The 27,094-nt window shown below is 39.8% G+C and overlaps 1 protein-coding gene across 2 annotated transcripts in view; it reads right to left on the reverse strand.

Annotated features, from left to right (window-relative positions):
- Nucleotides 1-535: 535 nt before the first annotated feature.
- RALA (RAS like proto-oncogene A) overlaps nucleotides 536-27,094 on the reverse strand; it is a 77,143-nt gene continuing 50,584 nt past the window's right edge. For both annotated transcript variants that reach the window (XM_079932432.1, XM_079932431.1), the window contains 4 exons: nucleotides 20,515-20,667; nucleotides 17,859-18,067; nucleotides 14,761-14,935; nucleotides 536-2,823 (listed from right to left, as the gene is read on the reverse strand). In XM_079932432.1, the coding sequence (XP_079788558.1) occupies nucleotides 2,701-2,823; nucleotides 14,761-14,935; nucleotides 17,859-18,067; nucleotides 20,515-20,628 (621 nt within the window). In that variant the 5' untranslated portion in view covers nucleotides 20,629-20,667 and the 3' untranslated portion in view covers nucleotides 536-2,700. The remainder of the gene's footprint in view (nucleotides 2,824-14,760; nucleotides 14,936-17,858; nucleotides 18,068-20,514; nucleotides 20,668-27,094) is intronic.

Consider the following 27,094-nt stretch of genomic DNA (forward strand, 5'->3'; position numbering starts at 1 on the left):
AATTCAGACTCCTTAGCCCATGCCAACCCGTAGGACTTCATGAGCTATCTTCCCCTCCTGTGTGGGCAGCCAGGTGAATCTACTCTAACACTGGATTACTTTGAAAAGTTTAGAGGAAGTTTTGGTAAATAGTTTTACTCTTAGGGCAGTTAGATGAGGCTGCCGAATTTTTTTACATCCTTGTCACAGAATTTTGAAAATGACATTCCGATTCACTTTGAGACAATTTAATCTAAGCTTTGTTTGGAACCTAACATCTAACATCATGCCCATTATTGGTGTTAAAAATGGGTCCACACAGTGAGATTTAAAATGATGCCATTTATAACTTAAATGTGTTCGTTCTGGCACTGCTTATGAGTTAAGTAGGAAATTAAAATGAATTGGATTTTGAGGGGTTGTGTTCAGTATTGGGCCAGATCCTTTCTAACCCATAGGCTGGGTGATTAATAGGCCACAATTGCCCAGCAGACATCAAATGAAATGGTAAGGCGGTGGTTTCTCCTGCCACAATTTGGAAATTCAAGCATCCCTGGCGCTCATTCTGATTTAGAAAATGAATATAAAGCTGCCACCTACCCACTCCAGCGTGGAGTAGTATTCTAAAAGCAGTGTAGACATTTGTGACTTTCAAGACAGCAGAAGAGTGTTTTCCATGCAATTCTGCACATGGGGCTCCTCCATTTCTGAGCCTTGATTAAACCTAAGCAATGATGATCCTGACTGAGGAAATCTGGCACAGAATTCTTCTCACACAGAAGTCCCTAAACTAATGGCTCAAAAGATTGAGTTGTAGCCAAGGCTCTGGTAAGGATGCCCAGGTTGATAAATCTGAATTGTAAACATCAAGTAACACCACAAACATTTAAAAAAAGAAAGTTTATTGGTCTTTAAATGGCTCAAATTGCAAATAAACCGATCGGGTAGTGGCATCAGCCTAAGACATGTGATGCATCTTTGTCGTTTGGCTTCATAGCACCTCAGTACCCAGGAGAGGAAAGGTCTCAAAGCAAAGTCACAATGTTAGTGGTTAGGACCCCTGGTTAAATGAGACTGCAACAAGTACACACGGAGATCGCTGGGCCCACGGGGCCGCGCTTACATTGGTAACTTTAATTCTGCACATGGCACAGCCTATGAAAAATATGAAAGATGTACATCTCAAACCCTTTAAGGACAAATATTTAATATGACAAGCCGGACGTAATATCTAAAGAGTTCAGTTCCTAAATAGCCTGTTTTTGTTAACTTTACGTACACATCTGTCACCTGGAATGCCTGAACACATCTTTGACGTGCTGAAATTAGGACTGAGCAAAAAGAAACAAAAACTTTGTTGAATCAAACTGTCCTAGTCCCATTACAAAGAAAAGAAAAATCTGACAGTGGTAAATCTCCCATTGAAATCATGGCCCTCCAGCGGGCACGCCATACAGTGGGGACACAGCCTACTGTTTGGTGCCAGACATGTTTTCTGCACTATCCTTGGGTTTGGTTTTCGATGTTAACTTTAGGAAAACGTAGAGACAGTGTTATTCATTATGAACACAGCCTACAAATAATCCCAGTAACTCCCGTACAAACTGTAACCTCGGGAATACAAATTTAGAAGTTACCAGATGGCGAGCACGACTCTCCTGAAGTGTTCTAGTGCAAACCGCATTAGCACTGTCCACGCTTTTCCTGTGCTCTACACTCCAAGGAGATCAGAATCTTAACACATGCTCACCACTTGCAGAAAGGGATTTCCAGGGACCAGCATCTTAAAGAAAGAGGGTTCACTGAGACATAACTGGTACTGAATGCTCATAGTCTAAAATTATCTTACAAGTAGACGCTGGGCCTTCATTTTAAACTACCTTACACTTAGTTAAAAGCAATCAAGAAGCTCTGGAACCTTACTTGCAGGAACCAGAGTATGGCACACAGTTTAAATTTGGACAGACTCCTACCAGTAATTTCTCGAGAATCTTCTACACAAACGTTGTCCTCCATCCTGACATATATTCTCTCACCAGGACACATGGGCAATGGGCCCACGGCACAGTGAGGACACACCCAGAATGATGTAAGTGGGTTATCTTTAGGTTTCTAAATTAAGGCATATTAAAAAATTTCCATGTACAAGTTTACACCACTTTTCTAAGTTAATCACCGGGTAATTAATGCAGATTCACAGATGAATTACTCTCAATTGAACTATATGCAACAATCATGCCAGTAACTTTTTCTTCTATATTTTGCATAACAATGGTTAAAAAAAGTGGTACAGTTTAACTATCATGTTCACAATTGTCATCTGTCAAGGCAGTAGAAGACCAAGACATTTTAAAATGATATAAAATTTAAGCTTTATAATAAACCAGAGGAAGTAGCCTTTCCTCCCATTGCCCACCCCCATCTCACCTCTTGAATAGTTCAAGAAAGACTGCCAGCAAAACACAGGTGCCCACGCTACATTCAGGACTGTGATACATGTAGGCAATTACGAAATAAGTTGAACTTTGCTTCTTGGTGAAGCCACATTAATTTCTTTTTTAAGTGAATTTGACTCTCAGTGCAGTTCCAATTCATGCTTTTAGAGACACATAACGAATTCCAAAATGTTAAAGTAATTTCAGTCAATTGAGCCTTCAGTGGCAAAGCTTATAAATTATATTTCTTAGTATGGTCAAGATAAGAAAGGAGTTTGGGCTTTGATTATAAAATGCAGCATCTTTCTCTTATTCTCTTGGCTAAACTTTTCCTCTTCTTTTTCCCGTTCTTTTCTTTGCTGTCTTCCATCTTTCTGGCTCGAATTTCCCTCATTAAATCAAAAAATACCTAGAAAGAAGAAAATAGGATAAATAAACCAAGTAGATCATATGTGCCTGGAATTTCTCTGATTCACAACAGTAAACCTGGGGAATATTATAGGAATATTTAGGAGCTCTTGTTTGGGGAGTACAGAGAGAGGAAAGCACCCAACTAAAGCCTGCTTCTCCAAGTATACTGAGAAAATGGGAAAAATGAATTTGGTAAAATGTGTTTACATAATATAACCTAATCTTTCTGTCTGAATTTTCTAGATAAAAATGAAAAAAGCACTACAAGTGAGGCTAGCTCCAAAGATATGAAACTCAGTAGGTTACATTTGAGAAATTTATAATTAGTAAATGTATTTTATCAATTAAATTTTAAAGTAATTTGTGTTTAATAAAATTTACATTTAATAACCTGGTTTTCTTCAGCCCTGTTTTAAAAAAACAGCTGTGGAAAATGACTGCTTCCTTTATCGTTCTGATACCAGGCACTAGAAAACAATTTTGTTTCTTGCACTATATTTGAGGATGTTTGATGTCTAGAAACTGGCAAATAATGGGAGATATTAGCCTAATAATTTAAAAATTACTACTGTAACCTTAAGTTCAATGTCAATAACAAATGTCTGAGTACACACTGAAGGGCCTAGAAGGATGTGGACTCACTGTACACAAATAGTGATGAGTGGATGAATAACTTCTATGCATCACACTTTTGCATTCTGGATTAAAAAAATGATTACTTCTAGAATAAAACTTGATAAGACTAAAAACAAATTCAAGAAAACTGAAATCATATCAAGCATCTTTTCTGACCACAATGCTTAGAAATCAAGTACAAGAAAAAAACTATAATAACAGAAACACGTGGAGGCTAAACAATATGCTACTAAAACAACCAATGGATCACTGAAGAAATCAGAGGAAAGCAAAAAATACCTAAAGACAAATAAACGAAAGCATGACAATCCAAAATGGACACAGCAAAAGCAGTTCTAAGAGGGAAGTTTATCGCTATACAAAATATATCTTGTATACAAAATACAGAAAAATCTCAAAACAACCTAATCTTACACTTAAAGCAACTAGAGAAAGAAAAACAAACAAAACCCAGTTAGTAGAAGGAAAGAAATAAAGATCAGAGCAGAAATAAATGAAATAGAAACAAAACCCAGAAAAGATCAATGAAACTAAAAGCTGGTTCTTTGAAAAGATAAACAAAATTGATAAACCTTTAGCCAGACTCATCAAGAAGAAGAGTTCAAATCAATAAAATTAAAGATGAAAAAGGAGTAGTTACAACTGATACCACAGAAATACAAAGGATTGTAAGAGACTACTACAAGCAACATATGCCGGTAAAATGGACAACCTAGAAAAAATGGACAAATGCCTAGAAAGGTACAATCTCCCAAGACTGAACCAGGAAGAAGCAGAAAATATGAACACAAGTACTGAAATTGAAACTGTGATGAAAAAACTCCCAACAAAAAAGTACAGGACCAGATGGCTTCACAGGCAAATTCTATCAAACATTTAGAGAAGAGTTAACTCCTATCCTTCTGAAAGCGTTCCAAAAAATTACAGAGGAAGGAATACTCCCAAACTCATTCTATGAGGCCACCATCACCCTGATATCAAAACCAGACAAAGATATCACCAAAATCACCAAAAAAATTACAGACCAATATCGCTGATGAACACAGATGAAAAAATCCTCAACAAAATACTCTGCAAACTAAATCCAACAATACCTTAAAAAGGATCATATACTATAATCAAGTGGGATTTATCCCAGGGATGCAACGATTCACAGTATCTGCAAATCAATCAGTGTGATACACCATATTAACAAACTAAAGAATAAAAACCATATAATCATCTCAATAGATGAATCTGATCAAAAGCTTTGTCTGCAACACCAATTTGTGATAAAAACTCTCCAGAAAATGGGCCTAGAGGGAACATACCTCAACATAATAAAGGTGGTATATGACAAACCCACAGCTAACATACTCAATGGTGAAAAGCTGAAAGCATTTCCTCTAAGACCAGGAATGAGACAAGGATACCCACTCTTGCCATTTTTATTCAACATAGTTTTGGAAGTCCTAGTCACAGCAGTCAGAGAAGAAAAAGAAAGGGAATCCAAATTGGAAAAGAAGTATCACTGTTTGTTTGCAGATGACATAATACTACACATAGAAAATCCTAAAGGTGCTACCAGAAAATTACTAGAGCTCATCAGTGTTCAGTAAAGTTGCAGGATACAAAATTAATACAGAAATCTGCTGCATTTGTATACACTAACAATGAAAGATCAGAAAGAGAAATTAAAGAAACCCATTTACCATCACATCAAAATACCTAGGAATAAACCTAACTAAGGAGGCAAAAGACTACAACTGTAAGAGGCTGATGAACATAATCAAAGAGGACACAAACAGATGGAAAGATATCATTTTTCTTGGATTGGAAGCATCAATATAAACTCAAAATGGATTAAAGACCTAAATGCAAGACCGGATACTATACAACTCCTAGAGGAAAACCTAGGCAGAACACCCTGACATAAATCACAGCTTTATCTTTTCCATCCATCTCCTAGAGTAATGGAAATAAAAACAAAAATAAAATGGGGCCTGATTAAACTTAAAAGCTTTTGCACAGTGAAAGAAACCATAAACAAAATGAAAAGACAACCCACAGAATGGGAGAAAATAATTGCAAACCATGTGACCAACAGGATTAATCTCTAAAATTTAAAAACAGCTCATGTGACTCAATATCAAAAAAAACAAACAGCCCAACGAAAAAACGGGCAGAAGACCTAAATAGACATTTCTCCAAAGAAGACATATAGATGGCTAAAAAGCACATGAAAAGATGCTCAACATTGCTAATTATTAGAGAAATGGAAATCAAAACTACAATGAGGTATCACCTCACATCAGTCAGAATGGCCATCATCAAAAAATCTACAAACAACAAATGCTAGAGAGGGGTGTGGAGATAGGGAACTCTCCTACACTGTTGGTGGGAATGTAAATTGGTGCAGCCACTATGGAGAACAGTATGGTTGTTTCTTAAGAAACTACAAATAGAGGTACCATATGATCCAGCAATCCCACTCCTGGGCATATACCCTGAGAAAACCATGGTTCGAAAGGATACACGCACCCCAATGTTCATTGCAGCACTGTTTACAATACCCAAGACATGGAAGCAACCTAAATGTCCATCAACAGATGAATGGATAAAGATTTGGTACATATATACAATGGAATATTACTCAGCCATTAAGAAGAATGAAATAGTGTAATTTGCAGCAACATGCATGGACCTGGAGATTATTATACTAAGTCAGACAGACAAAGACAAATATCACATGATTTCGCTTAATGTGGAATCTAAAAAAAATGATACAAATGAACTTATTTGCAAAAGAAACAGACTCACAGACTTAGAGGATGAACTTATGGTTACCAGTGGGGAAGGGTGGGGGGAGGGATAGATAGGGAGTTTGGGATTGACATGTACACACTGCTACATTTAAAACAGGTAAACAACAAGGACCTCTGTATAGCACAGGGAACTCTGCTCAATACTCTACGATAAGCTAAATGGGAAAGGAATTGGAAAAAGAAGAGATGCATGCATATGTGTAACTAAATTCACTTTGCTGTACACCTGACACACAACACAGGTAATCAACTATACTCCAATATAAAATAAAAATTAAAAAACAAGGACTATCAGACGAATGGGTTGAGTTAAATGACGCAGGACCAACAGAAAAGGACACGGATAATTAAAGAAGGGGAAGACTGAGCATAAAAGCTCAGAAAGAATGCAATGTACTGAAACACGGAGGTGACAGTTCAAACCCCATGAATTCTTGCCCCACTTGCTGCAGCTTGACGGCCTGGAGACTGGGGATTTTGCAACACCTCTGCTTCAAGTCCACAGCTGACCAGCCAGGGCAGGAAGCCTCCAAACTAACTACGTGTCATTAGCAGAAAACTCCCAGTACTGCTTTCTGATGTGAATACATCACTGCAGAATGGATATTAGAAGATGTGATTTCTAATTTTAGATGAGTATCTGCAATAAACTGCAAACGAATCCCTACTGGAAACCACCAAGGTCATCTTAACTAGCAAACCCAATAGAAAACTCTTAAACTTTACATCAGCTAACTTAATGAATTAAGGTAAAGGAGGCCTTGTTTCAACTGCCAAGTGGAAGGAAATAAGTAATTTGGAGTAAGAATGAAGAATTGGTTTTGATAAACTTACACAAATGATAATCCCGAAAGTACAGAGCTTCTTCCCAACTTTTAAAAAAATTTCTGCTCGCCCTCATTTCCTCCCACCCTCTTTCCTCCTGTCCCCTTCTTTCCCTTCCCCCCATTTCCCCCCTGGTATGTACAGAATTTGACTCTTCTAATTCCAGAGTAGAGATCACAGGAAATCCCTGTTCTCACGTAAATGAAAGTGAAACGAAACTAGACACAGACTCAAAATGCTTAGCTCAGAATACTTACAGTTGAAAAAACATAAAAATTATTAGAAATGACAAACATCTCTCTTAAAGCGTCATAGACCGTTAGCTTTAAATGTAAACCTTTGCCTTCACCAGTTTCTTCATTTTAAATACTTAACAGCCCCTAGTTCACAACACAGACAATACTAAATTTTCAAAAGGATTAAACATCTATAAAGGCCAACACAAAAAGGAAGCAAAAATTATACGTTAAGTGTTTTTCTTTTTAATTTTTGGCTGCGTTGGGTCTTCGTTGCTTGCGCAGGCTTTCTCTAGTTGCAGCGAGCGGGGGCTACTCTTTGTTGCGGAGCGCAGGCTTCTCATTGTGGAGCACAGGCTTCTCATTGTGGAGCACGGGCTCTAGGTGTGCGAGCTTCAATAGTTGTGGCACGCGGGCTCAGTAGTTGTGGTGCACAGGCTTAGCTGCTCCGTGGCATGTGGGATCTTCCCGGGCCAGGGCTTGAACCTGTGTCCCCTGCATTGGCAGGTGGATTCTTAACTACTGTGCCACCAGGGAAGCCCTAGGTAAGTGCTTTTTAAGTTTAGGATGGGAGAGCTTTTCTAATGAAGCCACAGAATCCAGAAGTCTCAAAGGAAAAACAACAAATTTGACAACATAATCTTTAATGTTTTTTCCATGGCAAAAGGTAAAAATCAGCAAAGTTAAAAAACATGTTATGGGGACTTGCCTGGTGGCACAGTGGTTAAGAATCTGCCTGACAATGCAGGGGACACGGGTTTGAGCCCTGGTCCAGGAAGATCCCACATGCCGTGGGGCAGCTAAGCCTGCGCGCCACAACTACTAAGCCTGCGCTCTAGAGCCTGTGCACCACAACTACTGAGCCCTGCGTACCACAACGAACAGTGGCCCCCACATGCCGCAACTAGAGAAAGCCCAGGTGCAGCAACAAAGACCCAACGCAGCCTAAATAAATAAATAAGACATGGTATGGAGCAAATCAATCAGTGTGCTATACCACATCAACAAATTGAAGAATAAAAACCATATGACCATCTCAATAGATGCAGAAAAAACTTTTGATAAAACTCAGCACCCAAACTTACGATAAAAACTCTCCAGGAACTGGGCACAGAGGGAACATACCTCAACATAATAAAGGCTGTATATGACAAACCCACAGCTAACATCATACTCAACGGTGAAAAGCTGAAAGCATTTTCTCTAAGATCAGGAAAAAGACAAGGATGTCCCCTCTCACCACTTTTATTCAACATAGTTTTGGAAGACCTAGCCATGGCAATCAGACAAGAAAGAGAAAAGGGATCCAAAGAGGAAAAGAAGAATTAAAACAACTGTCATTGTTTGCAGATGACATGATACTATACATAGAAAATCCTGAAGATGTTACCAGAAAACTACAAGAGCTCATCAATGAATTCGGTAAAGTTGCAGGATACAAAATTAATACACAGAAATCTGTTGCATTTCTATACACTAACAACAAAAGATCAGACAGAGAAATTAAAGAAACAATCCCATTTACCATCACATCAAAAAGAATAAAATACCTAGGAATACAACTACCTAAGGAGGCAAAAGACCTGTACTCCAAAAACTAAGATGCTGATAAAAGAAACTGAAGACAACACAAACAGATGTAAAGACATAACGTGTTTTTGGCTCAGAAGAATCAATATTGTCAAAATGACTACACTACCCAGGGCAATCTACAGATTCAGTGCAATCTCTATCAAATTACCAATGGCATTTTTCACGGAACTAGAACAAAAAATTTTTTAATTTGTATGGAAACACAAAAGACCCTGATAGTCAAAGCAACCTTGAGGAAGAAAAATGGAACTGGAGGAATCAGACTTCCTGACTTCAGACTATACTACAAAACTTCAGTAATCAAAACAGAAATATAGATCAATGAAACAGGATAGAAAGCCCAGAGATAAATTGACCATAGGTGCATGGGTTTATCTACAACAAAGGAGGCAAGACTATACAATGGAGAAAAGACAGTCTCTTCAATAAGTGGTGCTGGGAAAACTGGGACAGCTACATGTAAAAGAATACAATTAGAACATTCTTTATCACCATACACAAAAATAAACTCAAAACTGATTGAAGATCTAAATGTAAGACTGGATACTATACAACTCCTAGAGGAAAACCTAGACAGAACACTCTTTGACATAAATTGCAGCAATATCTTTTTGGATCTGTCTCCTAGAGTAATGGAAATAAAAACAAAAATAAACAAATGAGACCTAATTAAACTCAAAAACTTTTGCACAGCAAAGGAAACCATAAGCAAAATGAAAAGACAACCCACAGAACGGGAGAAAAATAACTGCAAACCATGTGACCAACAGGGGATTAATCTCTAAAATTTACAAACAGCTCATGTGACTCAGTATCAAAACAAACCCAATGAAAAAATGGGCAGAAGATCTAAATACACATTTCTTCAAAGAAGACATACAGACGGCCAATGGGCACATGAAAAGATGCTCAACGCCGCTAATTATTAGAGAAATGCAAATCAAAACTACAATGAGGTATCACCTCACACCAGTCAGAATGGCCATCATCAAAAAGTCTACAAACAATAAATGCTGGAGAGGGTGTGGAGAAAAGGGAACCCTCCTACACTGTTGGTGGGAATGTAAATTGGTGCAGCTACTATGGAGAACAGTATGGAGGTTCCTTAAACTAAAAACAGAGTTACCATATGATCCTGTAATCCTACTCCTGGGTATATACCTGGAAAAAACCATAATTCAAAAAGATACGTGCACCCCAATGTTCATCACAGCACTATTTACAATAGCCAAGTCATGGAAGCAACCTAAATGTTCATTGACAGAGGAGTGGATAAAGAAGATGTGATATATATGTGTACACACACAGAGGAATGTTACTCAGCCATAAAGAAGAATGAAAGAATGCCATGTGCAGCAACATGGATGGACCTAGAGATTATCATACTAAATGAAGTATAAGCCAGAGAAACATAAATATCATACAATATCGCTAATATGTGGAATCTAAAAAAAAAAAGATACAAATGAACTTATTTCCAAAAAAGAAAGAGACTCACAGACACAGAAAACAAACTTATGGTTACCAAAGGGGAAGGGGTGAGAGCTAAATTAGGAGATTGGGATTAACATATACACACTACTATATATAAAATAGATAACCGGGAACAGTGCTTAGAGCCTTCTGAGATGCTCTATGCAGTTATAATCCTCAAATTTGGCTTGAATAAAAATTTCTATTTCTTTTGTAGGAAAAAAAAAAAAGACAACTAACAAGGACCTACTGGATAGCACAGGGAACTATACTCAATATTTTGTAACAACCTATAAGGGAGAAGAATCTGGAAAAGAATATACATATGTATAACTGAATTGTTGCCGCTGTACACCTGAAACTAACATGATATTGTAAATCAACTATACATTCAAAAAAAAAAAAGATAAAAACAGATATGGTATGCATTAGGAGACACTGTCCCAAACGGATATAGTGGACAAAGGGTTAATGTCCTTAATATAAAGCAGGCTTATGAATCAAAAAGATAAACCCCCCATTAGATCAATGTAATTTCAGCGTTCACAGAAGATCTACAAACGGCCAATGAATCAACGACAAGCTGCCCAGCCTCAGTAGTAATCAGGAAACACAAAAGAAATGATTTCCCCATCTTGTTGGCGACATTTAAAGGCTCCTTTAATTGACACTGGCAAGTAGTGGGGAAAGGGTTTCCTCACACTGTTGGTGGGAGTGTAGGGCAGCCTCTCTGGAGGGTGACTTGTCATTAAAATTAAATGCACCCTTGCTTTTGGTCTTGTGTGGGTGCACGTTCACACAGTTCACTGTGTTATGTTTGTAATAGCACTGCAGACAACTTAAATGTCACTGGTAGACTTTTTCCATAATTCAGCCATTTTCCTAACTATGGAACATTTTGTAGATTTTAAAAAGAATGTGGTACGTCTATATGCAACGACATGGAAAGAACTACAGGATCTATTTACTGTGAAATTTAAAAAGCAAACCACAGAAATACACTATACATACACAGATACACACACACAAATCCTATTTATACAGGTGGAAAACAAGCAAATACAACCTTTCCCTAAGGTTCTTTTTTTTTTTTCTCCCTTAGATTCTGTATGCCTGTCTTTAAAGGCAGGTAAAGTCTGGAAAGATACACACGTGTTAGCAGTGGTTACCTACAGGTAAAGGAGGTGAGTGGAATCTGGGTGGAGTGACAGACTCATCACTTTTCCTCCTTATACTTTTTCCTCTGTATCATGAATTTTTCTTTATACAATGAGCATATGTTCATGTATTACTTGTATAAAGAAAAAAATTAAAAACATTTTCAAAAACAAGACACTACATTTCTAACAAAATTCTTTCCCCAACATAAAATTGGCTCTCTTGACATAATAAATCATACTTTCATTTTGACATCTACTTTGCCTAATTTCTTTCCATTTCCCCCAAGATGTTCCTTAAAATTAAGAGCAACCTTGGAGTTGCGATTTAAAGAGCCAGAGCATTTAGCTAGAAGGGTACTACAAGGTCAGCAGATGACCTGGCACCCAGGGAGGACCCAAGCAGGTTTCCCAGATGGTCCTCTAGCCTCTGAGTGATTCCTCTGAGACAGGCCAGGCCTCAGCTCAACAATTCTGATGGTCATGAAGCTTTTTCACAGGGTAGTTTTAAAAATCTGCTTCTCTGAGACTTCTACCCAGTGGTCTATTTGGAATCCTGGTAAGGATAAGGCATGGGCGTTTAAAGTCTGGCGGGAGCTAGTATTTGTTTTCTGTGACAAGACACCTCTCAATTTAATAGAAGGAGACACTGTTAACACTTAATCCTACAAAATCTGATCAGACTCCTGGGAGTGGATGACACACAACATGGGAGATGCCACAGGTATTCCAACCATTGTTTTAAGTAAAATAGACAGGGAAGAACAGTGGCTCCAGAGCTGGCCACACCCAGAGCCAGCAGATGCCACTACGACATGGTGACCTTGAGCCAGGTATGTAATCTCTCCGCACCTCAATTTCCTCACCTAGAAAGGCGTCATGAGAGGAGTATCTATGCTTCATAGGGTTAAAGATGAAACAGTGAGTGCTGGCCACAGCGCCTGGCTCTTCAAGCACTAAAGAGTATTATTAGCTCTTATAACTGTATTACATCATTGCCTCAGCAAACAAACCCAAAAAACAAATATAATCCCAACGTAACCAACTTTAAGAAACTGAAGAGTTGCTGCAAGTTACTTTTCCTTAGCCACTGAGGTACGTTATCTGGTAGCCACTCTTCAGGACGCAGCAGTGAAACATGCACGTCTGTGACTTAGCTCTCTGGTGGCAACCACAGGTACTAGAATCTTACATATTCCCGATCTATACATACATGTGCACTTGTGTGTGTATGAGTATGTTTCAAACACAGATGGCAGCAAACTAGACGCTGTTCTGTACTTTGCTTTTTCATTTACTGATGTTGAAGATCATTCCATATCAGCACATTAAGCTCTACCTTCATTTCTTTTCAACAGCTGTACAGTATTCCATTATATGGACGTACCATCTGTTACTGGACACTTGGATATTTCCTGTCTTTTGCTTCTACAAATAATGCTTCAAGGACTACTGCTGAACATACACTTATGCATGGATGTATAATTTTATCTGTATAATAAAGTTTTAGAACTTGAATTGTTGGGGTCATAATTTTTGATAGATAATTGCCAGACTGCCCTTCCAAGAACATATGAGAGTTCCTTTTTTTCCCACACTCCTGTCAACAGTATTATTATCAACCTTCTTGCCCTTTTCCAATTGACAGGTAAAAAAAAATGTGTCATTATATTTTAAAATTTCACTTCCCTTTTTATAAGTAAGACTCATAAGCCTCTTTGCAAGTTTAAACACGATTTGCATTTCTTTTCTGTGACAGGGCTATGTGTTTTTCGACCATTTTCCCATTGGGTTGTTGGTCTTTTTCTTACTGTCTGGTGAGATCTCTGATAATGCACACTACCGTATTTTCCCAGGGCCTCTGATGCCAGCAGGTGACACCACAGGACTGCTTCAAGCCTCAGAGCTTGAACAGTGATTGCTCCCCACTTCCCTTAGATCACGATGGTTTGTTCTACCACCTGCTCAAGACATCAAACAGGAGGAAACAAAGTATACATATGCTATGACAATCCTCATTGGTGCCTTTCAAAACCCCAAACGTGCTGAACCTCAAACTGTATTTCATCAGTACTTTAAATTTGCCATAACTTTAGAGGAAACTGGTCTACTCAGTAGAAATCTTACAGCAATTTGTACAGATGTCTTGGACTTAAAGGAATCTGACCGTGTGACTAAAAAAAAAAAAATTAATCAGTTTAAGACAGTAATAACACTGTCTTAAAACCTACAGTAAACAGGCAGAAAGAATCTCTAAATTGTTAACATCATGATTTCTGGACCAGGGCTGCAAATGTACAGCCACAGCAGACGAGCTCACAAGCACCTGTGGCCACCTAGGGCCGTTACTCCAAGTGTGCCGCACCGCCCGTTTGCACATCCAGGAGCTAGCTAGATAGGCAAATTCTCAGGTCTCACCCCAGACCAAGCGAATCAAAACCTCTGGTGAAGACCCAGGAATCTGTGTTTATCAGGCTCTATAGGCAATCCTCCTGCACGTTAGTTTTTGAGAGGCACTCAGTAGAGCCTAGATACGCGGGGGCTGAAAAGGCCCCGCCTGGAGGGCTCTCAGAACCTGTGTTGCCCCAGCGCAACCGGCAGGCTTCCTAAATACTGATGATGGCGTCCCACGGCAGGATGAAAAGCACCTGGGAAGGCTTCCAGAAACGAGGTAAGGGTGTTCTGCACCTGGTCTCCAGGAAGGGCCAATCTGAACACAGTGTGAAGATGAGGGGAGAGGACACAGGAGCTCCCCTTCCACTTGGGGGAGAACAGAGGCTGAGGGTAGGGAAGGCAGCTGTGATGACAGAGATTTCAAAATCCTCTCCCCCAGGGTCTGGGAGAACTTAAGTGAGGCTGGGCAGGTGTCAGCTCAGAGGACTTACATTGTTCCTTCTAGATTCTCCAGCCAATCAGGATAAGGAAAAAAAAAAAAAAGGCAGGGATTCAGGTCAGGAATCTTTCAGTGCTTTAAAAAAAAAAAAGGTACATCTAGCTGCAGTGTCTCATGTTTTAACGCCTCTCGGGAACCTATAAGGACAAAGTGAAGTAAATTCCTAACACGCTGTACTTGAGCATTCAGGGCCATAGAAAATCAACACGTATTAAACCTCTATTTGAAAGTCTCACAGAATCTCTAGACTAAACAGAGCCGAGTTAAAGCACATCAACCTATTTTTAACATGACGTAGCAGTAGAGCCACCTTTTTACCTTGTCAACATTAGCTCGTGTTTTAGCAGATGTTTCCACATAGTTAACATTCCACTGATCGGCTCTGGTTTTTGCCTCTTCTACAGAAACCTGCCTTTTATCTTCCAAATCTGATTTGTTTCCAACGAGCAGAAATGGAACATTCTCATCTTCTTTTACTCTTAAAATCTGCTCCCTGGATAAGAGAAAATGAGCAAGAAATATTAATGTTATCTCTACATGTTAAAATAACAAAACATGCAATTAGCAGTTATTTATGTTTCTAGACAATAACAAACAGCTCACTTATTACCCAGTAGGAAACAAGCAGCACTTCTTCCTTTTTCTACTATCAATGATTTGAGCTCCACATTCACTTCATTCGGAAAAATACACAGAAGAAGAGTATAAATATGGCAGTAGACGTACGAAGTGAATATCAAATGCAACTTCCTCCGAAATGCTTTTTTGAAAATAATCTTTTTATATTAGAATGATTTCAGATTTACAGAGAAGTTGTGAAGATAGGACAGAGTTCCCATATACCCCACATCCAGTTTCCCCTACTGTTAACATTAATGTGGTACGTTTATCACGGTTGATAAAAGTATACCTTGTTTACTGCAATCTGCTTTACTGTGCTTTGTAGATACTTTTTTTTTTTTCTTAACAGACTGAAGGTTTGTAGTCACCCTGCATCAAGCAAGTCTATCAGCGCTATTTTTCCAACAGCATTTGCTCACTTTGTGTCTCTGTGTCACATTCTGGTAATTCTTGCAACATTTCAAACTTTTCTATTATTATTATATTTGTTATGGTGATCTGTGATCAGTGGTTTCTGATGTGATGATTGTAATCGTTATTGGCATTTTTGCTTAAAGTGATGCTCCCTTTAAATAGAGTTTGAGAGGCTACTACAGAATTTTATAATAGGAAAGCACCTTTACAAACTGGTCCAACTTCATTCTTATCAGAAGGAAAGTGAGAATGAAAAAACGTAACAGAGCTTTCTAATGTTTCTATCAAACACTTAATAAGCACTACAAGTTATAGGCCAGCAACTGTGCCAAACAGGGGTACTAGAGACACTGAAATGGATAAGAAGAGTTTTTACCGTATCAGGAAAAACACATATAAATCAATCTCACGTAAGAGTGCGGCGAGTGTGCTGCTGCAGCTGTGGTAAGCATACCGCACACACACATGAGGAAACGACGGATCCTGCCTGGGTGACGGGAGGCCCAGGAAGGCTAAAGGGAGGAGCTGACAATCGGAGAAATGCAAATCAAAACTGCAATGAGGTACCACCTCTCACTGCTCAGAATGGCCATCATTAAAAAGTCTATAACAAATGCTGGAGAAGGCGTGGAGAAAAAGGACCCCTCCTACACTGTTGGTGGGAGTGTAAGTTGGTACAGCCACTGTGGAGAACAGTGTGGAGGCTCCTTAGAAAACTAAAAAGAGAACTACCATACGACCCAGCAATCCCACTCCTGGGCATATATCTGGACAAAATTCTAATTCAAAAAGATACATGCACCCCTACGTTCACAGCAGCACTATTCACAATAGCCAAGACACAGAAGCAACCTAAGTGTCCATCGACAGATGAATGGATGAAGATGTGGTATATAGAGAGACATGTATAGATATATATACACACAATGGAAGACTACTCAGCCATAAAAAAGAATGAAATAATGCCATTTGCAGCAACATGGATGCAACCAGAGATTATCATACTAAGTGAAGTCAGAAACAGATAAATACCATATGGTATCACTTATATGTGGAATCTAAAATACAACACAAATGAACTTATCTATGAAACAGACCCACAGACATAGAGAACAGACTTGTGGTTGCCAAGGAGGAGGGGGTTGGGATTGGCAGATGTAAGCTTTTATATATAGAACAGATAAACAACAAGGTCCCACTGAATAGCACAGAGGTCTATACTCAATATCCTGTGATAAACCATAATGGAAAAGAATATGAAAAAATAATGTATATATATGTATAATTGAATCTACAGCAGAAATTAACACAAAGTTGTACATCAACTATACTTCAATAAAAAGAAATTAAAAAGAGAGGAGCTGACATTGTGCTATACTTTGCAGGTCAGACCGTGTGGAGTGCCTACTATAACCATTCAGACGATCTCAAAAATGCCTTTCCTATTGCTGGTCAGTTAGTAGGAACAGTTTTTATTTATGGGAGGGGCAACACACTGGAGGTACAACAGACGAGTAATGAATGATTCACTTATTTTCTGTAACAGCAACAGCCCAAGATTCTTTCTCTTGGCATAAAAATACCTCACTCCCTTGAGATACCACTTTGGCTTTGGTGGCTATGGTGACAAAATGTATTCCATTACTTAGTACAGAACCTGCTACATAATAAGCACTCAAAATATTTTTTTGAATGAATGAATAATCACCGACACTTACATAACTTTCAACATGTCTCCCAGGATTACAAAACTCCCTTTGCACTTTATCACATACAAAACTCCTTCCTTATAGAAGCCAACAAACTTAATGTTACAAATAAATTTATATTTTTAAAGTTTCTCAATGACATGCTTTTTTGCAAAGGAGGTGCTTTTAGAATCTTTTAAGTTCTTGAGAGTTTCACGTATACATAAAAAGGAATGCTTTGTGTAACCCTTGCTTCAGTTTCTTGCTCAACCACCAGGAATGACCTCTTTCCTCATCTGTGGAAATCCTTCTTATCCTTCAGGGTTATCTATCTCTTGAAGGCCTCCCAGCTCCTCTCCTCTCCTGGATCCTCGGTAACCATCACTGGCCACATCTCCTACTTTGTCGCTAACTTCCACTTGGTTTCATGACTTATTCAACTCAGCTGCGTGAACCTTGAACAAACTCAGGCTCCAGTGCAGCTGGCACTGGCAGAGCTGGCTGTGGGATTACGCAGGTTGCGCCGAGGATGTGAGTACAAGCATGCAGCGGACAGAGTCACACTGATGTCACAGAGGGAATAAACACGACTAGACGCAGAGGGAAAGGCGATCAGGTAAGAGCCTCTAGTGGTCTGCTTGTTTCTGGGGAGCAAGCTGTTCTGCGGTGTAACGGCATGACTCCCTGACATACCTGAAGTCGGCTGTGGCCGCGAAGGACTCCATTTCCGTAATGGAGAAGACACAGAGGAAGCCCTCGCCGCTCCGGAAGTAGTTGTCCCTGATGGCGGCGTAGTCCTCCTGCCCGGCTGTGTCCAAGATGTCGATCTGCACTTCCTCTCCATCCAGCACCACCTTCTTCCGGTAGCTGTCGGCCTTGGTAGGCTCGTAGTCCTCCACAAACTGCAAGAGGTGAAAGCGCATGCCCTTAAGGATTATCCTTACTTTTCAGAGCCTCTTATTTTGAAATATAGATCCACATGAAGTTGCCAAAATAGCACTGAGAGGTCACATGTAGCCGTCATTCAGTTTTCCCCAATGGTAAACACTACATTCATTTAAATTTCCATTTCAGGCAATTTGGTGGTGGGGACTGAACAGCTCTAGGCCGCTGACGGCTTGAAAACCGTGCCTTTTTTCTTACTTAGAACACTACACCTGCAGAAACTACTACACAGATATTTTATCAAATGTTTAAGAACCCTTTCTGACTCTAAATATAAATTTTCATGTCAGAATTGTGGAAATAACTTGAAAGTAAGTTAATATTTAGGTAAGCATTGAAAGCACAGTTAAATCTTTTCTTTCTCCAAAATGAACCATGTCAAGAAAGTGGCTTATACTACCCTGTAAAATGCCAAATCTTGAACTTTGAAATTTCTCCTCAAACTTCCAATTTCTTAAAATAGTACAGTTAAACAACTTTACAGTTGTACTTCTATCTTTTACCCCCTAAATCTCACCTCAATATTTTTGATCAGTGTATCATTGTTGGCATATGGGTATGTATACACACATACTTCAGTGGGTTTTTTATTAGTTCCTGTAAATATTTTCATTATCTGGTATTTTCTTATTTATATGCTCAATGTCTAAATCCCCCTATTAGAATTTAACCCCTGGGGGCAGGGACCTTGATTAGTCTACTCATCACTGTATCTCCAAAGCCTGGAATATGCCTGGTACATGGAAGACACTCAACAAATAATTATTAAAAAATCAAGCACAGTGTATTTGTAACTGTAAAAGCTATAGAACATTCTATGACAACTACATGCTAATATTTTACAAATATTAAATATTTATAAATATTTATGAATAATAGAAATATTCAGATAGCATATCTGATAATATTATGAATATTAAATATTCATAAATATTAAATGAAAGTGTAACCATTCCTCAAATGTCATACATGAACATTCTTACTTTTGACCTCCTATTGTCAAGAAGGGAACTGATTTGAGGATTAGTTTAAAGAAAAGCAGCTATTAAGGTGAACAGCATGAAAAACAGAACTGAACAGATAAATTAGCAATTTCAGTGAAAGTACCATTTCAATTTCCCCCTCTCTAAATTGTTTATCATAATTGTTTATCATCAGTACAACTGATGGATTTAAGAGTTGTGTGTGTGTGAAAGAAATGCTGATGAGCAGGCAATGAAAAGAGACCTTAGGTGGTAAAAGTCCACAGGATCTTTTTCTTAGAAGACTAGGTTTAATACTTAGTTACTCATCAGAGATCACTCTTCTTGGGCAGGTTGGGAAACCTCTCTGAGGTTCTGTTTCCTCATCTGTAAGATGGGGAAACCACTGCCTACCACACAGGATTTTTTTGAGGATTAAGAAAGAGTAACCATAAATCTTTGCTTCTATTTGGGAGGAAGAAGAATTGAGGATCAATGCCTAAATTTGATTACCAACTCTTAAATCATTTAGCCTTATCAACAGTCCTCTAGGGAAAGAATGTATTGCTGTATATAGGCTGAGACCTTACCTCTGGGACAATAAAGTCTGATATAAATACATGCACAGAAATCTGTAACCTGTCTAGTAATTTTATTTTAGGGACAAAGCCTTTTCCTGCTTAGTGTTGAGTGTGGTGCCATGCCAGTACACAATAACTGACTTTTTCACCGAAGTTATTAAAGGACAACTTATATATATTAACGTCAAGTTTCAATTAGGTACTATATCCACCAGTTCTATTAATTCAAGGTGGGACTCACCATTAAAAACACTAAAAATAAAAAAGCCAGTTAGATTGCTCAAAAATAGGTACTGTTTCCAGGGTTTTTTAAAAAAATTAATTTTTGGCTGCATTGGGTCTTTGCTGCTGCACGCGGACTTTCTCTAGTTGCGGCGAGCGAGGGCTCCTCTTCATTGTGATGCACGGGCTTCTCACTGCGGTGGCTTCTCTTGTTACAGAGCACGGGCTCTGGGTGTGCGGGCTTCAGTACTTGTGGCACGTGGGCTCAGCAGTTGTGGCTCGCGGGCTCTAGAGCGCAGGCTCAGTAGTTGTGGTGCGCGGGCCCAGTTGCTCTGTGGCATGTGGGATCTTCCTGGACCAGGGCTCGAACCTGCGTCCCCTGCACTGGCAGGCAGATTCTTAACCACTGCGCCACCAGGGAAGTCCCTGTTTTGTTTTTTAAAAGCATAAGAATTTTAAGGACCTTGGGTTCTTGACTTGTTAAATCAAGCTGTAACAAATGTTGACTCTGAACAGGAAAAAAATGATCAGTAGCTTTCAAGAATTCAAGGAATCCATCCAAAACAGCACCAAAACGAAGCTAGAGAAATATTCTCTGAAAGCCCCAACTTTGATATCCATGATAAAATTGGCACTTACCTCATCGTACATGAACTGCAGGGTCAGAGCAGACTTGCCCACACCACCACTGCCTACCATGATGACTTTGTGTAAGGCCAAAGAATTCTGACCCTTCGGCTTATTTGCAGCCATGTTGTGTCACCGAGTTTTCACCAAAGGATTAAGAAGAATCTGAAAAGAATGAAAGAACGAGTAATGCTCAATACATTCTTCTGCAGAATTCCAGTGTAGGAAAGAGAGATGATGTCCTTAGGCGTCAAGGTATTAGTTTTCATTCTGCGGTGATTTTAAACAGATGGCAAATGAAGTATGCTTATTTGGGGGAAGAACCACTTATCAGAGAACACCGTGGCAATAAGACAAGTATATGACTCAAGGGCATTTCTCTTATAGTAGTTTTCAGTAATGAGCTTGCTGACCGAAAGTGAAAATTTCCCAGTGCAACCACATGCTGACAATAATGGAGTATTAGTTGTATTAAAATATGGTCACACAGATTACAAAGCAGGGTGAACGATCACTTTGTTTTCATATTAACCTCTATTGGCAATAATTAAAGAGATGTTTCTTCTAATTTCAGTAAGAAACAACTGATGAAAGAAAGAAAGAAAGTGGGGGGGAGAGGAAGAGAAGAGAAGAGAAGACGGAGGGAAGAAGGAAAGGAAGGACGGAAGGAAGGAAGGAAGGAAAAACCCATCCCAACTACTTGCTGGTCTTAGAAATATAAATAGAACCGAATACCATATACCCCAACTCCCAAGTATAGTAGTACTGGAACATCTGTTCCATATTTTGGGGTGGATGGCTAATCTAACTTAAACACCTGAATCTAGTGTGCCCTCACTTTCGTTTACTACATTTATGTGCTCAGCGTGGAAAGACCAGGTTCCCCCAGAGGTTGTAGTGGTGATGCACACTAATGGCACCCGGTTACCTTTGGCCATGGTACCAGGCCTTAGAAAAAGAGGCGGGAGGTCACAGCAAACACTGCGTCTGTGTGGAGGCCCAGGGGGGGCTGCACCTTCCTTCTCAGCATCTCTGACCTGTCGCAGTCACAGCATACCTTTCTCAAGCTGCAACTTACAGAACACCCCCGCCCTGCCTACTTCTGTATCTCAGGCCATCTCTCCCAGCCTGGCCGCATCAGCCCACACTGGTCTCCTTCGACTTTTCATACGCTCTTCTCTGCCTCTTGGCCTTTCCCATGCAGTTTCCTCCATTTGGCATATTCTTAATTTGGCTAACTCCTCTCAGTGTTGGGGTTTCAGCCTTACCTGAAACACTCAACCTAAATTAGGCTCTCCCCTGCCCTGTGCTCACATAGTACATGATACTTTTCTTTCATAACCATTATCACAAGTCGGAATTGCCTGAGAGTGTTAGTTGTTTAATATGGGTCTTCTTCCTAATATACCAGAAGCAACTTGAGTACAGGCACCATATCTATTGGTTTACTTCATGCTTAATGTGACTAATATGTCTTGGCAAAAAACAGCCACTCAGTACGTGTGTGTGGAATGAACGAGTCTGACTTAACCTTGGGAGTGCTTTCGAGTGTACTGGTATAAAGCAGCTATTGCTACTAGAGGGTCCATCACAAGCTTATTAGGCAAGGACAGTCTGCCGTGGGCTTGTGCACCACACACTGGCTATGCAGGGCACCCAAGAGCTCAGGCCGCCCCAGAAGTCATGCCCATAAGCCTATTTGCCCAATACAGAAAAGTCGTAAGAAAAAAAAAATCCCATAATCTTGCTATCCATTTAACAACACGAATACATTATACTTTGTTTGAGACAGCTTCAGTCTGCATGGAGCATAACTGAGATCACACCATATATGTGACTTTTGATCCTGTTATTCTTGCATTATGTCAAACACTGTGGTAGAGGCAGCTTAAACTGTGCAGCATATGGTAAAGAATCCACACTTGGAGGCTAGATGTTCAGTGTAATTCAGTAAACAAGGACTGAGCCCCTCTTTTTCCTGGATACCAAGGAGATGATCATTGGATTCTGATGATTACCACTGCTGAGGAAAGTAATAGTGTACTTCAGATAAGTAACTAAAAGTCGAAAAGATACCTCATCTACGCGTTTATGGAGCATGCTGTTGCTGGCGTCCCTAAGTAAGGCAGGAAATGACTTCTTTCTCACCATTATGACCCTCACTTGTTGGCAGCTGTAATCACTTCACAGCTACCCAACTACTGTTATATGTATACATACAGACATATATATATATATATATTTTTTTTTTTTCTTTTCTTTTCTGCAGTATGCAGGCCTCTCACTGTTGTGGCCTCTCCCATTGCGAAGCAACAGGCTCTGGACACGCAGGCTCAGCGGCCACGGCTCACGGGCCCAGCCGCTCCGTGGCATGTGGGATCCTCCCGGACCGGGGCACGAACCCGTGTCCCCTGCCTCGGCAGGCGGACTCTCAACCACTGCGCCACCAGGGAAGCCCTACTGTTATATTTTTAAAACAGTTACTACCACAGGAGCTCAGGGTGTTAACAGGAGCTCAGGGTGTTAATACTCTAAGAGTTCAATGTATGCGTTTTTAAAGTAAAACATTTAGCAGTTACACCAACTGGGTTAAAACACTTTCCCTTCCAGAACAATTTACAATATAGTCTGTGACTTAGAAAAGGCAGAGATTCCCAGAGACATTTTTCCAAAGTGCAGACTTTCTTCAATAACTATTAGCTGCACATCCCATACTTTCAAGAGGCTATCCAGGAAAAGAAGCTCCCGCCAAGGAGACACGCACTCCTCTGCCCCATTGCAAAAACTTGGCTTTCCATAACTTAGGTCCCAATTCCTAGTCTAGATGTTGGAACTTAAGACAACATACATGTAAATAAGAAAATTCCATTAGTGCTAAGCGCAATGAAGAAACTAAGGGGCACCGGGATAAAGAGGGGGGAGGGGCTACTTCAACCAGATGGTCAAGGGCGACTCCTTTGAAGAGGCAGCATTTGAGCTGACACCTGAATTTTATAAAGGAACCAGCCAGCTCTGAGGGAAGAACGTTCTAGACACAGGGAAGAGCAAGTGCAGAGGCCTAAGATGGTAGACGGTTTGCCACGTTCTAGGGGCCAGAGGAAGGCCAGAGTGGATGGAGGCTACGAGTCTGATCAGGGAGTGTTAACAGGAGGTGAGACTGAGAAGCAGGAGAGGCCAAATCATAAAAAGCCTTGAAGGCTGTGGAAAGGTGTTCGAGTTTTATTATCATTGTACTGGGAAGCCTCTGGAGAGTGTGTAAGCAGGACTGTGACATAATTTCATTTATGTTTTTAAAAAGATTACCATGGCCAGTGTGTGTAGAATGAATGGTAGAGGTGCAAGAGCTGAAAGCAAAGGAGTCCATCCCATAGTCCATGACTAGGATTGGCAGATGGAGGCTGCCAGTGACCTTGGGAAGAGTCACCTCACCAACGAGGCAGGAACCATAGCCTGAATGGGGTGGGTTGAGGAGAAAACAGAATGTGTAGAAATGGACTTGACTCTGAAGACGAATGGAGAAATGGGGCCATAGATGGACACGGGTTTTTGTTTGGGTCGCTTTTTAATTATTCTTAAGGGATGTTTACATGATAATCATCTAAAAGAGGTAGAAATTAATGACGAAGAAGAGAAGGTGCCTCTAGGAGTAGACCAGGGAAGAAGAGACCCAGGGCACACAGGAGCAGGGACAGCTCTTTCTTTGTAATAGGAGGTGAGGTAAAGCAAAGCACAAGGTACAGGTGCAGGCTGCAGACAGATCTGGCTATTTCTTTATTTAACTGCATCTATAATTTCCTCCATGAAATATGATTCACACAGCAGTTTAGTGAGGAGTTGGAATTCAAAAGCACGCCTGTCTAGATAGATCAATGGAACAGGATATACAGAAATAGATCCAAATACATACTATAGTTTAGTGTGTAATAAACGTGGCATTTCAAATGGAGGGTCGGGGAGGGAAGCATAGAGGATAATTCAGTAAATGGTTCTAGGACAACTGGTGAGCTATCTGGGAAAAAATTAAGTTGGACCCATTCTCCTCACACCACTACAAATTGTAAATTTATAAAATAAATTTATATAAATCTTTGAAAGTGGATCAAAGATTTAAATGATAAAATGAAATCACAAAAGCACCAGAAAAAAAAAAACCCACAAAATTTTTGTTTTATAGTCTTAGAATGGGAAAGGCATAAAGTACTATCTAAAACTCAAGGCATAAAATAACTTTGATAAATTTTACTACTCAAAACAATTTCTACATGGCAAAATCTTCTATAAGCAAAATAAAAAGATAAAACTGAGGAAAATATTTGTGATTCATTTCCAAGAGAAGAGGTAATTTCCCTATATGAAAAGTTACTATAAATAAAATCAACAACTCTAAGAAAATGGGCAGGGCTTCCCTGGTGGCGCAGTGGTTGAGAGTCCACCTGCCGATGCAGGGGACACGGGTTCATGCCCCGGTCCGGGAAGATCCCACATGCCACGGAGCGGCTGGGCCTGTGAGCCATGGCTGCTGAGCCTGCGCGTCGGGAGCCTGTGCTCCGCAACGGGAGAGGCCACAACAGTGAGAGGCCCGCGTACCGCAAAAAAAAAAAAAAAAAAAAAGAAAAGAAAAGAAAAGAAAGAAAAATACAAATAGTCACAGAAAAGGAAATACAAAGGGCTCTAATACGCTCAACCTTGCTGATAAGAGCAATACAAATAATATTAGATTGGCTCTCAATTGTTTTACCCAGAGGACCAGTAAACTATAGCCCCCTTGGCCTGCTTTTTATATGGCCTGTGGCTAGGAACGGTTTTGTGTTTTTGAAGGGTTGTAAACAAAACAAAACAAAATAAAACCAAGAATAAGATGCAACAGAGAACGTTCATGGCCCACAAGTCTAAATAATGTTTTCTTTCCACCCTCTACAGAAAAAGCTTGTCCCTCCCTGGTAGACAAACAGGCACATTCCTTCACTGCAGTGGAAGTGTAAACTGGAAACATGGACTAATTAGCAACCATTTTTAAAAAAAAGATGTTCTTTACCCATTTATATGGAGGGAGCTAAAACATATTGTTTTTTAAAATTAATTAATTGGCTGCATTGGGTCTTCGTTGCTGCATGCGGGCTTTCTCTACTTGTGGTGAGCGGGGGCTACTCTTCGTTGAGGTGCAAGAGCTTCTCATTGTGGTGGCTTCTCTTGCTGCAGAGCACGGGCTCTAGGCACGCGGGCTTCAGTAGTTGTGGCACACGGGCTCAGTAGTTGTGGCTCACGGGCTCTAGAGCACAGGATCAGTAGTTGTGGTGCACGGGCTTAGTTGCTCCGTGGCATGTGGGATCTTCCCAGACCAGGGCTCGAACCCGTGTCCCCTGCATTGGCAGACGGATTCCTAACCACTGCGCCACCACATATTGTTAAAGTGAAAAAAGTAAACTATAGAGCAATATAACTTGTATGTTATGAACTGCATAAAAAGATGAGAAAAACGGGATTTCGAGGTTTATTTGTTTATATATCGGAAACGATATAAAAAATGGTAACACAGGGTTGCCTGTGAGGATGGAAACTAAGTCACTGGTGGACAGAAGAGGGATGATGGCTTTTTGCTAACTACCAGTTTGATTTTTGTATAATGTGAACATATAACTTGTTTTTAAAATTAAAATTAGTCATAAAATAAATAACATTACCCTGTTTATTTCCTGCACTCACTTGGTAAAAATACAATTAACTACTTTCCTGGCACCTTATACAACCTAGGAACTGGAGGACTGAACCTGAATTTTAATTGAAATACTTCTCTATGTATGTGTATGCATTTGTGTTTTCCTCCTTCAAGTAATGAGATAGGGATCCTTGAACTTCAAATTGTTTGGTTTGTAGGGTTCCTCAGTTATTTTCTATCTTCTGATGTTCAAACAAATATTTTTTAATTACACAATGGCCTCCTTCCCCCTCCCCCCCCCACCTTTTGGGTAACATTACATCCCTGTGACTTACTTATTTTATAGCTGGAAGTGTGTGTGACCCCCTTCACCCATTTTGCTGCCTCACCCCCAACCTGGCAACCACCAGTCTGTCCTCTGTATCTATAAGCTTGGTTTTCTTTCCTTTTTTTTTAGATTGTACACATAAGTGAAATCATATGGTATTTATCGTTCTCTGTCTGACTTATTTCTCTTAGGATAATGCCCTCAAGGTCCATCCATGTCACAAAGGGCAAGACTTCATTTTTTTTAATGGCTGAATAATATTCCATTGTACAATATGCCACATTTTCTTCAACCATTAACATGCTGACGGACACTTAGGTTGTCTCCATATCTTGGCCACTATAAATAATGCTACAATGACATGGGGGTACATATATCATTTTGAGTTAGTGTGGATCATATGGGAGTTCTATTTTTAAAAAGCGATGTCCTAGAACAATACTATAAAATCTATTTGGTCATGGGTGGGCTTCAAGTTTTCAACCTTACTGTTTTCCTCTGCTTCACTCAGAAGCTAGACACCTACACCATGCTCACCATGTTGATTAAGTTATGAATTACCTGATATTTCCTCCCTCTCTCCCTCCCATCCTCCATTAACAAATATA

This window comes from Stenella coeruleoalba, assembly GCF_951394435.1.
Source record: "Stenella coeruleoalba genome assembly, chromosome: 9".
In the NCBI taxonomy this organism is placed as follows: Eukaryota; Metazoa; Chordata; class Mammalia; order Artiodactyla; family Delphinidae; genus Stenella; species Stenella coeruleoalba.